This window comes from Tachyglossus aculeatus, chromosome 6, assembly GCF_015852505.1.
Source record: "Tachyglossus aculeatus isolate mTacAcu1 chromosome 6, mTacAcu1.pri, whole genome shotgun sequence".
Taxonomy (NCBI): Eukaryota; Metazoa; Chordata; class Mammalia; order Monotremata; family Tachyglossidae; genus Tachyglossus; species Tachyglossus aculeatus.
In genome coordinates this window covers 29107228-29122599 of record NC_052071.1, presented here as the reverse complement: position 1 = coordinate 29122599, position 15372 = coordinate 29107228, and the positions used below count along the sequence as shown (strand labels likewise).

The following is a 15372-nucleotide window of genomic DNA, read 5'->3' as shown; positions in this document are numbered from 1 at the left end:
TTCGGTTGCTTTCATTTTCTAAACAAGCATTCATAATACCTAGCAGTTAGCACTTTTCAATTTCTAAACACTTTGCAAACATTTGCTAAGTTCATTCAACATAAACATTTGACCAAGCTCTTAAAATACCCTTTGGAGTGCAGTTTGTACTCGATTATCTTTGCTGGCTCTCTTTTATAGATGAGGGAAACTGCTGTGGTTAACTACCTTCTATAAATCAATTGTTGCGGTAACTTGTCATGACTACACACATTTTGTGAGTTTACTTTGAGTTTGTATTTAAAATTCAGGACTGGACTTCTCTGTACCAGTAGATGTCCAAATTAGAAATGTTCCGTCATCAAAAGAAAATTTCATTGTCTTGGGTTAACACACCTAGAAACACTTTTTATTGTATTTATCATTGTCTCACACTGTTCATTCTGCTGTACAGAGCCTTACTAAAGCATTTAGCTTTAATCATTTGGTGAACTTGTCAGGTTCTGGTGATTTTTGAGATTGCAAAAAGTTCTTCCTTTACATGTGACAGACCACTGCTTCCAACTTCAAAGTCTCGAAAGCCACCTTCACATCTCCTCCAAAAGGCCTTCCCAGATACAGCCCTCATTTCTCTTATCAACTGCACTAAGCGCATGGGGAGGATACAATACAACAGAATTAGCAGACACATTCCCTGCCCATTACGAGTTTACAGCCTAAGTAACCCCAGTTCCCTCTTCCTTCTGTGTCACCCTTGTACTTGGATTTGTATCCTTTATTCACTCTACCTTCAGCCCCACAGTGTTTATGTACATACCTGTAATTAAAGTGCCTGCATCCCCCTCAAGACTGTGGTCAGGGAATATGTCTACCAATTATGTTGTACTCTCCCAAGTGCTTACTGGGTTCTGCACACACTAAGCATTCAAATGCCACTGGTTGGTAGAAAGATTCCTGTTTTCCTTAGAATGTGCTATGTCTCTGAAAAAGTTATTTAAGCTCTTTGAGCTTCAGTTTTCCTACCTGTTGCATAAGGATGATGGTGTTGACCTCAATTATGAGCTAAAAGCTAGTAAGCATGATAGTTCCCCAAACTTTAAACTGTTATTGAATATTATTCTGATGATTGGGATTAGAGAACATGGATAAATTATTTGATTTCTTGTGATGACTCATTAGTCATTAATAGCATGTATTGAGCACCTATTAAATCTAAAGCACCATACTAACTGAGAAGGTACAAAACAAGCAAAAGCCCCAGTGACCTAAATGAAATTTTCTTTTGGAGCATATGCTAGTGTCAAAATACTAATTTTATTTCTGTAAAGCCCATAATTTATGGTGTAGCTACTAAAAAAAATCATTATAAAGGAAGTGTCTGAGATACCTAGTGCTTTAGTAGCTGAAGAGAGTAAAGTAGAGAAAGTAATTTGCAAAGCTACATTTGAAAACCATTCTAGCATAACATCATCATTGCAATTATGTCAAAAGATTTAGTTCAATTACGTTTTTTTAACTCTCTTGTCAAGATGGCCCTATTTAAAGTAGGATTTGCTACTCCAAGGAGAGGTTAAGAAAAAATGAATACTAATTCCTTCATTAACCATTGTCACACAGCCTTCACTTTTTATAATTCTTCACATATCCTTTTGGCTTGCCCTCATGCTAGCCCTGGGGAATCAATAGACATAAAGTGCTCACAGGAATGTGGAATTCATGGGTAAGAAGCATTACGTATTTATAGCCTCAGAAGGAAGAAAAAATCTTTAAGGAAATATGAGTGGTAATTTTGATATAATTGAATGGCAGCATAATTGCTATCATATAAGCTTATACATGGCCTTGTACACTTCACACAATGCTACGTTGGTTGTAAAATTACTCCAGGAGAAAGAAATAATAAAATGAACTTGAATTTAAATGTAAGCTTCCATATACTTCTTATGACACTTTTTTAGTATTTAAACAAATGTGTGGTGCTGCATGCTGGAACTTAGTGATCCTTTTCTCTAAGACTTTTCATTGATGTGATGAGATTTTAAGGCATTGTTACTGCAACTGACGTTTCTGGGAGATTGAAGTATTTGACACGTAGCTGCCTGGAGATCGGTGATTTGGTGGAATGCTGTGGCAGAGCAGCGAGGGAGAAGTGAAGGACCCCAGATTTCTGGGGTTTGTGTACCCCAGGGAGAGGGCTGGGAACATAGAATGGGAAGACAGGGATACCTGCTGGAGAAAGTTTCAGGGTCTCCTTCCCTATTTTATCTGCTTCTTGGAGAATTGATACTTTCTATATCGCTAGTTGCTGGGTCTTGACTTCTTGTTGGGAACAGCTGATGGAATGTGCTGTAAGACATTTCCGAAGAAAAGGGAATTGAAGTGAGGGCCTAAGATCACATAATCCGTACCCCCACTTAACTATAAAGACAAAGGACATGGTCTCATTTTCTGTACCTTCTCCAATTTTTTTAGTTTTAATCTTGATAAAATTTGTCAAGTCAAAGCCTAAGCATTTAACTTGAAAATGTTAGAGTTAAGTGAGCAAAATGGAAATACTTCTGGGTGGACTCATTTTGTCTCTTAACGTTAAGCCTTGCCTTCATGTCGCTCTGAGTTTCATTCACGTTTTTGCAGTTCTTGTTCTGGGTGGAAACTGGAGTATAATGGCCATTTTTACAATGTCATCACTAGGAAGCAGTATTGTTAACAAGTTTTCAAAGAGTCATCTCTCTTGAGCTCATCTTATTAAAGACGAAAGTAATGACATATTTCAAATATAAAGGACTCAGAAAATTCTTCACTGGGCTGAGGAGAAAGAGGCACAGTGATTTCTAAAGTCCATCTTCAGGATGGAAAAAAAATCTCAATAGCTAAGTGTTCTGCTTCAAATAAATAACTAACCTTGGTTTTAAATACAAGAAATAAAATATATTTGTCAGTTAAACACTTTTATCTGGCCTGAGGGATGAAATTATTTAGTAGCAGTTTCTTTAAACCATTACCTCTTGCTGTCTATGTATAAAAATAATGCTGGAAACCACTAGATTAAAAAATTGCCCCAAAATGATTCGAGAAAAGTTGAAGTGTTCTGCTGTGTGGTTATTCGTGTAGGACTGATTTAGACCTAATACACTGCTTGCAATTGCAGCTGCCAAGGAAAGGAAAAGATGAAGTCTCTGGTTTTCCTGTTTCTTGCCATCTCTTCTGTAGTCAGCACAAATTTGAAGCTGGTGTCAAAAAGAAATTCGGGTAAGTGGCTGAAGATTGTTTCTTAATGTATGGTCTGGCTGGTGTAGTTGTCTTACCATTTTGAGGGATGTGCTTCTGGTTACCCAATCTGTTCATTTCTGAATGTCTAATTAATCACTGAGGTCACTTACATTTTAGAAAGTCTGCCAAGAGGCCAAAAGATAAAGTTGCATGTAGATGATTGAGATTAGGAAGTGATTAATTTTTTTTCCCTATATCTTGGATATTTTGCAGGCAGTTTTATGCCAGAGCATAACTCTGGGGGCTAACTTCTGGCATCCACTCCACCTTGAGTTTGGCTTCAGAGGAAGTTGTGGACAGTATAAAATATGGATGGAGTCAAATGTTGGTTGTAAGACTATTTTCCCTAGAAAGCATTTTGAAGTCATTTTTATATTCCTTGGATGTTTGTATACTTCATTGTTGCATGTGTGTGGCATTAAGGTTCAAATGAAATCTTGAAGAAATATCAGTGTCACAATTAATCTCCCTTACTCAAAATCCCAAAGAGCCAGAGGGCTAAATCTGTATAACTTCTCTATATTATAGAGGTCTGGCAGTCAGCCATGTGTGTGCTAAGAGGTTAGGTTTAGTAAGAAGACATCCCAGTCAAAGCTTAATCATTGTTTAAAGTATTCAAATGTGTGTGTCTATCAGCTTCGATTTTATATTTTAGCTGTAATTACAAATCATGCATGGAAGTTTGTTTCGGTCTGCAGTCTTTCTGGAAAGACCTTGAGAAAGATATTATTATGTGGAAATGTATAATACAGATAGGGTTTGCTATCTTCACATTCATTTCTTTCTATAAAGAAATTTATAAATCTAATGGGAAAGTACTGTTTAAAATCTTGTCTGAAATAGTGTTCAGGCTTGGAACTTTGGTTAATATTTGGATATACAACCGGGCACATGCTAATCGAAATAGTTGAGAAATGCAGTTATTTGTATACTGATAATACATGAAAGGGAGAATTGCCTCATTTCATTCTGACTCATTTAACTTAAACACTGCTTTTATCCAAAAGGTTCTGGAGGAGTAAAGGTAGGGAAATTATTTTTGTATTTTATACATTATATATGTGTGTGTGTGTGTGTGTGTGTGTGTGCTATGTTAGATGTTTCCAACTTGACACCTCCCTTTTTTTCTTAATCCTTATGGTATCTTTGGAAATTCCATTTTTGCTCTCAATCTTGGTTCAGATTAAAAATCTGTGGGAGATTACCAATTAGTATGTTACCTGTTTGAATAGATCTCATTTTTCCCACTTGGTCATGACATAGTTTCTTAAGTAATACTGAATGGAAAAATGAATCTAAGGTTAAAAGGCCTTTATGTGCTGTTAAAGGTGAATTAGAATAGAAAATATATCAAAGGAACAAAATTAAAATGCCACTCCTCGTAAAACTTCCATTTTGAATTTAGAGCACTCATTGCATATGGGAGTAAAGATATTGCTGGATGCCCTTGTATGGGATCAGCTCTTTGGAAGCTCCACTGTCAGAATGGAGGTGATGGAGAGCTCAAATAAGTGATGGTAGAATGAGGTCTCCATATACATTCAGGTTCAGTAGGTGCCCAGTTGCTACTGAGAATGGAGCAGCCCCCAAGTTGCCTTGAGTGGTTGTACTATAACCTTCTGGCTGGCATTCCATCCAATTGGGGGTTATGAATTATGATCCTGAGTCCATTGTTGGTCAGACCTTTAAAATGCATTTGAATATAACTGTTCAGAAGATTAAATGCAAAGCTTTTTTTCATACTTGTTCATTGAGTTACCTAATACTTTGCTGATGAGCTTCCAGGCATGGTCATTTGGAATAAGTTGTACATTTGGAGCAGCTAGGCTGGGGTTTTCCTTATATAATGATGGTGTGGTTTCCTGGTGGTCAACATTGGCATCCTTTAGTAGTTTTCATTTAGGTCCCAGTATAAGGGGCAAAATTTGGCCTGGAATAACATCACCACGAGGACTCCAGGGTATTTACCAAGGCAAGCAAGGTTAACAGGGCAGAATCCATCTTCCCAGTATTGAAAATGTAGGTTAGGTTGTGGCACTTTGGGAGGGTGGTCTGAGCTGGTGCTCACTAGGTAAGGAACAAACTGTTATTTTCACTGTTTTGCATCTAATTTTGGCTGTTAACCTGTTTTTCTGTGTGTACCTGGCTTTCTGTGGGATGGTGAACTCTGAACTCCTTGCAGTTCAGGGATTGTCCCTGAGTAATGTTCATAGATTCCTCTTAATGCTTCCTACTTTGCTTTTGCATATTCAATTACATTACTCCTACCATAGCTCCATTAAGTTACGAGCAAGGCTTTCGAGGTGACTGTACACATGATTTGGTAAAAGAAGATTCTTCTCTCCAATACGGGAAGAATTTTTAGCCAAAAAAAAAAAAAATCTGGCCCTGGTATTTATCTCTGCAAATCTCTGAACTTCAGAAGGTATGAAAATGTAAGCAGCCTTGGCGTGGGTGAGATGGTTCAGAGTGTTTGCACAGTTGTCTGCTTTGCCTTGGAAACCAAGTGAAGCAGCCTTGCAGTTGCATTAGGATCTAGATGATGTTAGCACTTATGAAGTGTAAAACAATTACTTTCCAGGACAGGTGAGTGGCATGTGGCCTGTTGCTTTTTCTTTTTTCCTCAATATAATAATGCATTGAAGAATTAGCACTGCTATCCATATTCCCTGTGTCCTTCAGGATTAAGATCCACTGAATTCAGCACTAAATAGATATTCATGAGACAGCACTTCGCCTGAAATAAGGTCATCTAGAGAGGCTACTCCATTAAAATTGGTTTACTTTACTTACAGGTGCCATCTATTATGGCAAGGAATTGGATAACATCTTGACAAAGGCCAGTGGCTGTAATGTCAATTCTTTCTCCCAGTGGAGAACACTTGTACCTAAAGCAAACTAATTTTTAGTGGATTAGACAGTAGAAATGTCTCTTTGAAGAAGAGATTACTCAAACATCTCTTCAGTGATTGCACTGATGACAGCTTCTAGTTCCAGGTTTTAGGATTCAAGGCATTGAGCTTTTCAGGGAGTTGAATGTGGACCACATTGGAAAGCCCCTGTTATCCTCACCTGCTTCAATTCTGCCCCCTCCTCCTGCAGGCAACAGTGCCTCTCGGTCCCATTTCCATTCCCATTGTCCATACCAGCTGTTTTAGACATGTGACTCCCTCCTCAAACATACTCTGTGTTTTTCTCTCTGCCCCCTCACCCCCAAAAAACCTCACAACTCCCCTCCAACCTCTGTGCTTTCCCATAATCATCTGGCCATGTACTTTATTGATAAAATATAAATCATCAGGTGTTATTTTCCTAAAATCTCCTCTGCTCTTCTCCAGTACCACCCTCCTGCCACCTCTTTGATTCTTCTGTCTTTCCCAGCAATATCTTAAGAGATTCCTTGGCATCTCCCAAACTACCCCCTTCACCTGTGCCTCCAACACCATTCCTTCACACCTTTCAAAACACTTGTCCCCTCCCTTCTTCCCTCACTCAACACTGTCTTCAACTGTTCACTTCCCAATGACTTCTTCCCCACTGTCTTCAAACATGCTCATGTCTTCTCATGTCACTCCACTCTTAAAAAAAAACAAACTCCAGTGGTTGTTCATCCACCTCCACATCATACAAAAACACCTAACCATTGCCCCCCTCCTACCTCACTGCTACTCTCCTACTACAACCCAGCCTGCACACTTTGCTCCTTTAATGATAATTGCCTCACTGTGCCTCGATCTTGCCTATCTTGCCGCCAACCCCTTGCCTGTGTCCTGCCTCTGGTCTGGAACACCCTCAAATCTGACAGACAATTACACTTCCCCTCTTCAAAGTCTTATTGAATGCACATCTCCTCCAGGAGGCCTTCCCTGACTAATCCCCCCTTTCCTTTTCTCCCATTCCCTTAAGCATCACCCTGACTTGCTCCCTTTGTTCTTCCCCTCTCCCGGCCCCACAGCACTTAGAACATATCTATAATTTATGTTTTTATATTAATATCTGTCTCCTCCTCTAGACTGTAAGCTTGTGGGCAGGGAATGTGTTTATTATTGTACTGTATTCTCCCAAGTGTTTATTAAAGTGATCTGCACACAGTAAGCACTCAATAAATACGAATGAATGAATGGGCAGGCTACCACATCTTTCATACTGTTTAAGGCCAACCTGAAATGACAGTTTGGTTTGATACTGTGAAACTCTGTTCCCTCTCTCTTGAAGCAGGATTAAAAGTGGGTAATGAACTACCTGAGAAGAGATATTGATCTGGTTCACAAAACATAATTCAGTTGAATTGTTTTTTACTTAGTTTAATAAATTATGTTTGTTGCAAGTGAACACTACCTAGGAAAATAGTTTTGGGTAGGGAATAGGGCCTGAAAACCCATGTGAGTTAGTGATCCAGCTCCAATTAAAAGAGCCCTTCAGAATGTGACTAGTCTTTAGGACCCCACCATGCCAGACTGGCGCATTCCTTGCTGCAGTCAGACATTGTGAGAGAAGCAGTATATGGTCCATCCTCCCTCTCTCTGCCTGCTCCTTTTCTAAATTTCTTACAGAATGAGGAGCTAGGTATGAGGGGGAATATGTCTAGGTGTAATTGTGTGTGGTCTATTGGGTGGGAAAGTGCTAATCTTCATTAAAGCGGATCATTTCCATCTATGAGTTTGTGCACAACATTTAGTCTGGGTAGGGCACTTAATTATGTATTATGTGTGTTGGGAATTATGTATTGAACTGTGGGGGAAGATTGTTTCCCACCTCTCTTCCCTTTATAATCAAGGAAGGCTTCATGAAGCTGATGAGATTTTATAGGTCCTTCAATAGTATTTATTAAGTGGGTGCTGACTATTAGAACAAAGCACTGTAAAATAATTCATATGTGGGATTTAGCTTGAGTCCCTGGCCCTCAGAAGAGGAGAGAGAATGTAGTGGTTGGGAAAGGCAATTTTTAGCATAAGGACTAAAAGAGAAAATCGGAAAGTGATGAGGAGAAAGGCAAGGAGGATTGTATGAGAAGAGTGCAAGGAATAGATGATGACGAAGAGGAAATGGATACCCAAGAATTTGATGAGGGAATTTAGTGTGAATTTTTGAAAGTTGAAGAATGACCTGAATGACCAGCAGTAGAGTGTAAGACTGACTTCCCAGAGCAGAGCTCAGTTCAGGCAGATCCATTAAGAGAAAGCAAGTGATCGATCAGTCATATTTAGAGAAGGACTGAGAAAGCATGGTTTAGTGGATAAAGTGCAAGCTTGGGAGTCAGAATGACCTGAGTTCTAATTCCGGCTCTGTTACTTGTGTCTGCTGTGTGACCTTGGGCAAATCACTTAACTTCTCTGTGCTTCTGTTACCTCATCTGTAAAATGGGAATCAATCAATCATATTTATTGAGCGCCTACCGTGTGCAGAGCACTGTACTAAGTGCTTGGGAAGTACAAGTTGGCAACATCTAGAGACAGTCCCTACACAGCAGTGGGCTCACAGTCTAGAAGGGGGAGACAGAGAACAAAACCAAACATACTAACAAAATAAAGTAAATAGCATAGATATGTACAAGTAAAATAAATACATAAATAAATAGAGTAATAAATATGTACAAACATATAGACATATATACAGGTGTTGTGGGGAAGGGAAGGAGGTAAGATGGGGGGATGGAGAGGGGGACGAGGGGTAGAGGAAGGAAGGGGCTCAGTCAGGGAAGGCCTCCTGGAAGAGGTGAGCTCTCAGTAGGGCCTTGATGTCGGGAATGAGTTTAAGGCCTATGTGGGACAAGGACCGTGGCCAAACTGATTAACTTGAATCTGCTCCAGAGCTTAGAACAGTGCCTGGCACATAGTAAGTGTTTAAGTACCATAATTATTGTTGTTATTATTTATCTAGCATTTGATTTGTGCAGAGCATTGCGTGAAGCTCTTGGGAAGTAAGCGTGGTGGGTTGTAGTAGGAAATAGCCAAGTAAGAGGAGGGACAAGAGGACTGAATGTTTTAAAGCTGACGTTAGTGAGTTTTCGTTTGATGAGAGGGTGGATGGACAACCACTGGAAGCTCTTGAATGAGGAGATGTGAACTGAACATATTTTTAGAAAAATGATCCGGGCAGCAGAGTGAAGTATTGACTAGACTGGTGGGAAGAGACAGGAGGCAGAAAGGTCAGCAAGGAGGCTGGTGCAGTAGTCAAGGCAGGATAGGATAAATGCTTGGATCAGCATAATAGCAGTTTGGATGGAGGGGAAAGGGTGGACTTTAGCAGTGTTGTGATGGCAGAACTCACAGGTGACACTGAAAATATGGGTTGAATAAGAGAGATGAGTTGAGGATAATGCCAAGGTTACGGGCTTGTGAGATAGGATAGTGGTATTAACAGTGATGGGAAAGTTGGGGGAGGACATGGGAAGATGAGGAGCTCTGTTTTGGATGCTGTACGTTTGAGGTGTTGGTGGGACATCCAAGTAGAGATGTCAGGAAGGCAGAAGGAAATACAAAACTGCAGAGGAGGAGAGAGAGCCATGCTGGTCATGTATATTTGGGCATCATCTGCATAGAGATAGTTGGAGCCATGGGAGCAAATGAGTTTGCCAAAGGAGTGAGTGTAAATGGAGAATAGAAGGGGACCCAGAACTGAGCCTTGAGGGATTCCCACAGTTATGTGTGGGAGGCAGAGGAGGAGCACACGAAAGACTGGGTATGAGTGACCAGTATCTCGTTGATACCGAGTTGTGGGTTTAGGAAGACAGGAAGGACAGATGTGAGATGTTTTCAAGGCAGAAGTGGTGATGGGATAAAGACAGAGCTAAAGCTTGCTGAAGAACTCTGAGTCCCTTTGAACTGATCCTTCAGAATATGAAATGTATAAATTCATTAAAACATAAGTCCTCTCATTCCATACTTAGACTGTTTCACACTCAAACTGTCAAGATCAGATACAGCCATAGATTTAAGGGTCCCTTCTCCTGTATTTCAATATTCTTAGGAACTTTTTTTGGTTAGAAATAAAACAGACAACATCCCAAAGTGTTCATCAAGAGGAAATTTGACACAATCTGGGCACTCTGCTTCTTGGATAACAGAGAATAGTGGAAAAGTAAAAGCAGTGGATCAAAAGCATTGTCAGTTTTTGTTTTCTTGCAGCAGTAATCCAGTAGGGCACAAGTATTGAGCTTAGCTATAAGCAAAAACCCTTTTAAACCTAGAACTCATCTAAAATTGAAACTCATTAATATTTAATATAATTAAAATATTAAACTGATTAAAAAAATTGAAACCCTTCATTTATCCTTACCCTCATAATAGTTTCAGGTTGATAACTGTAATAAGGAAATTTCTCAAAACTCAGTTTTGCTTAAGCTATTTTATGAGGAGATAAAGCTACCTAACATCATCTTAGATTCTTAAATTATCATGCTAGAGGGCTGGTGTGTGCATGGAAAGGAAGAAAGGGATACTGGAAAGGAAAGAATTGGTCCAGGGGCATATATCCTGTCTTGACTATTATTTTAGTTTCCTCACTTCAATCCTTGGTTTCACCTTCTCCAGTCCATTCCTACGTCCGTTCCCCGCACTTCTCTACACTCTTCTGGAACATTCAGTGTTTTGTCATTCTTCTTTGTGTCAAGCAGAAATCTCCTAACCATTGACTGTTAGGACACTCCATTAAATCTCTTCTCTCTATTTAACCACTCTTTCACTGCACCCCAGCTCACATTATTCATGCTTCCTAAACTTACCTTCTCATTATGCCATATTCTTGACTCTCCGGCTTTCGACCGCCATCTCTAGCCCTTCCTTCTGCCTGGAACGCCCTCCCAGTTCAATTCTACTAGACCATAGCTCTCCCTGTCTTCAGAGCCCTTCTGAAATCCAAGACGCATTTCCCAATTAATTTTTCTTCTTTCCAGGTCGTGTCCTCCCAACTATCATCTCAGTAGTTCTGTTTAACTGTAAAACTTATACATTCTCCACCCCCTGTAGCACTTTGTATCATTTTCTATGCAGTTGTCTACTATGAAAGCATTGGTTCCTCCTATCTGTATATTATTTGGTGTCTAGTCTTCCATGTGATATATATGATAATAATAATGATATTGTTAAGTGCTTACTATATGCCAGGCACTGTACTAAATGCTGGGTGGATACAAGCCCATCAAGTTGGACGTAGTCTGTTTCCCATGTTGGGGGCTCAGTTTCAATCCCCATTTTGCCGGTGAGATAACTGAGGCACAGAGAAGTGAAGTGAGTTACCCAAGGTCACACAGCAGGTAAGTGGTGGAGCTGGGACTGGAACCCAAGCAGCATAGCTCAGTGGAAAGAGCCCGGGCTTGGGAGTCAGAGGTCATGGGTTCAAATCCCGGCTCCACCAATTGTCAGCTGTGTGACTTTGGGGAAGTCACTTGACTTCTCTGGGCCTCGGTTCCTTCATCTGTAAAATGGGGATGAAGATTGTGAACCCCAAGTGGGACAACATGATCACCTAGTATCCCCCTCAGTGCTTAGAACAGTGCTTTGCACATGGTAAGTGCTTAATGGATGCCATTATCATTATTATTATTATTATTATTACCTACTGACTCAAAGCCTGTGCTCTATCCACTACATCGTGTTGCTTCTCTTTTTGAACTCCTTGAGTACAAGGATCATATATTGTACCTGTGTCATACTCTGCGTGTGTAGTACAGTGAACTGCCCAGAGTAGGTGCTCATTAAATAGAATTGATTTGATCTAAACCCATCTTTGGAAACCAAGAAAGAGGAAAATGTCTTGTGAGGCTTTTTTCAAGGACTTTCTGCTGAGCAAATTGCATTGAGTCTTTGGAAAGCTTGGGTAATGATAATCATGTAGCTGTTGCGATTCTTAAAATGTCACGTAAAATGTAGCTCTCAATTCCTGGATTTTAGGATTCTGGGAAACATATCTCCCAGTACATTTCTTGGAGTTCTCTTTTACCCAAAGAGTAGCTTCTCTGATGATCCCAGAGTTTGGAAATCTTGGAATTTTGGGTCCAAAAACAGATGCTTATCTGAGATCTAGTTAGCATGAATTGCATTGATAACTCATAGAACTCAGTTTAGCCCCCGAATAAACTTTTTGGGAGGCCAGTTTCTTTTGTAGTTGTGCTGGAGGGTGAAATAGCTAAGGGGAAAGGAAGGGAAAAATGAAAGGACCTAGAGAACATAAACTAGACCAGAAGGACCCCCACTGTGGGTAGCAAACCACTCCTATTTCTGGTGATGCTTGGAAGATCAGCTCTAGAATAATAATAATGATGGCATTTGTTAAGCGCTTACTACATGCAAAGCACTGTTCTAAGCGCTGGGGAGGATATAAGGTAATCAGGTTGTCCCACGTGTGGCTCACAGTCTTAATCCCCATTTTACAGATGAGGTAACTGAGGCACAGAGAAGTGAAGTGACTTGCCCAGAGTCACACTGCTGACAATTGGCAGAGCCGGGATTTGAACCCATGACCTCTGGCTCCCAAGTCCGGGATCTTTTTCCACTGAGCCATGATAGTATAAGCATGCCCTCCGTTGCCTTTTCTGCTATAGAGGATCCAGGAGGGCTCCTGGTACCATTTTAAGAACTGATCCCAAGGCCAATATGGAGAAGATAATGGATCCCAGAGACAAATCTCCTGGTCATGGTGAGACTCAGCCTTCTCCCCACCACTCAGAAAGGAGGGATCAAACTGAAGCAGCCAAGTATCTAAGAAAATGAGTTGACTGAATGCAGTGAAATAAGTGAAAATCTTGTCACCTAGTTACTAGCTGAGGTTGTTTGAAATAGTCATTTCTCAGGGGGACAAATCCAATATGTCTAGACTAGAGCAAGTCCCTTCAGTTTTTGTGAAACTCCAAATTGAAGCCAAGTCAGTAGCTAGTTTCAAGGTGACTGAGGCACAACCATCACTTTGAGCTCAGTGTCCTGTAATCTCAAGGAACTAAGTAATATATTCTTGATCATAGTGATATTGTAGGCAAGAAAGGAGGTATTGCCATCCAAACCAAACGAATTTTTTTTGTAAAAAAAAATTGTGGTCCTGATCCCTTCTTCCACTGGAGCTATTAATAATTCAAGTTTTACCTGGGTTTTGCAGGAGGGAAGGTGGAATAGATCCTTTATAGAAGTAACACATTTCTTAACAGGCACATTCTTAATAGGTGAGTATTAGTTTGGTCAAAGTTTTTTTGAATAACAGGATTGTGGAGGAATTACTATAGTGTAGGGCTTTTTCGTTTTGGTCGTGGTGGGGAGTCTAAACTGCTTTGTGCCTTCAAACTTAATAAACAGGGTAAATGGGGGAAAGGATTTAGCTCTTGCCCAGTAGTGACAGTAGGTGGCAGTATAGTACATTACTACTATAGGATTGCAGTGGTACTTAATCATCTAGTAGACCTGAGTGAAAAAGGAATAAAAAGAATCCACATGAGCAGGCTAATTGCTGCCAATCTCCATTTTTTAAAAATACTATTTATCTGATCCATAGCTGCATAGCCTCAACTCTTAGTGTAAATACCTTCTGGAGCTCCCATCTTTCCAAAGAAAATGGCATTGAAATATTTGAAAAGCATCTTGACCTGTTTGTCAACATCACTCATAGTGTCAAAGCAGTCACTTTTGTTCCGATTGTTCATTCCTTGCATGTTCTTTCTTATCCAGTTACTTGCATATTCTATGATCCATAAATAATTGAGAGATGATCTTTAACAGGATTTGGCACATGAGTGAATATAGAGTTACTGAGTCAGATATAATGCTTATGGCATATAACTCGAGTTTTAGACATCACTCCTGTGCAGGCTGTGCATATGCATTATTCCAATTTTACTGATTCTCACTTGAGATTTCCCTAGACTTGTATTCATTTCAGATTGAGGTGAGAATGTTATGGATTCCATCTTTCAGGGCTGACCTCTTGCCTGATGGCTTTGCAAGTTAGAGAGAGCAACTCAGCAAGCACAGGGAGAGGCTGGGGTAGGTGTATGCAGTGCATGGGCAGAGGAAAAGGAAATGATTCGAGCAAATCCCCAAGGCTCCTCAGGGCTTCAGAGCAGCTGCCATTAACACTGTGCCATCCCCAGCAGCCACTCCAGCTGCTATGGTGTTCCAGGAGGCAGTCAATCAGTGGCATTTATTGAGCCCTTACTGTGTGCAGAACACTGTACTAAGTGCTTGGGAGAGAACAGAACAACAGAGTTGGTAGACAAATTCCCTGCCCACAATGAGCTTACAGTCCAGAGGGAGGCAGTGATGTTCTGGAGTCAGGAGAGTAACCCAAGATTCAGCGAGAGTGGTCCACAGCAGTGATGGGGAACCTTCTGTGCCTCCAACTTGCACACCCCATCTGTCCCCTGGCAGAGCCCTTCTGGCTTGTGCCAGAATTTCCTTGGTTCCTTCCCCTGGCCCCAGGTACAGTTCCCATAAATATGATCCACTTTGACCTGTAGGAGAAGAAAACTTTCCGTGGATCTTTAGGAGAAAGAAAGAAGAGGGCAACCATGCAAGCAGAGCATTCTGAGGAGAGCTGTGTGCTTTTCCACTCTCTAGACTGTAAGCTTGTTTTGTTGTCTGTCTCCCCCTTCTAGACTGTGAACCTGTTGTTGGGTAGGGACCATCCCTATATGTTGTCGACTTGTACTTCCCAAGTGCGTAGTACAGTGCTTTGCACACGGTAAGCGGTCAATAAATGATTGAATGAATGAAGCTTGTGGGCGGGGAGCATGTTTGCTAATTCTGTTGTACGCTCCTAGGCTCTTAGGACACTTAGTAAGTGTTTAATAAATACCATTGATTGCTGGCCCACTCTCCATCTCTGAACCAAAGTTGAATTCTCTGTAAATGATAGCCTGCCTAGTGCAAGAATTAAACTGATCCTAGTTATAGTCACCCCTAGGGTGTACATTTTATCATTTTGTTATCTCACCCTTTCAAATCCAATCGATCCTTCAGTCCAAGAAGTATGATTAGTGTCCCTAATAGGCTGCCAGGAAGATGTACAGTACTGGAAAAAAGTTTGTGTTCAGAGAGTCTGTATAGTGTTTTCAGGTTTGCAGTTCATTCCAAGAGTTGGGAGGTAAAAAAGGAAGTGGGTAGGCCTGATGGGATATCCATTAGAGTTCTGTTATCACTG

General features: G+C 40.5%; 1 protein-coding gene across 1 annotated transcript in view; it reads left to right on the top strand.

The window, feature by feature from the left end:
• The window catches only part of IL1RAPL2 (interleukin 1 receptor accessory protein like 2), a 684340-nt gene that overhangs the window by 28452 nt on the left and 640516 nt on the right, over nt 1-15372 (top strand). Inside the window, exon 2 of the mRNA XM_038748640.1 lies at nt 3128-3228. Within this exon, the coding sequence (XP_038604568.1) occupies nt 3147-3228 (82 nt within the window). The 5' untranslated portion in view covers nt 3128-3146. The remainder of the gene's footprint in view (nt 1-3127; nt 3229-15372) is intronic.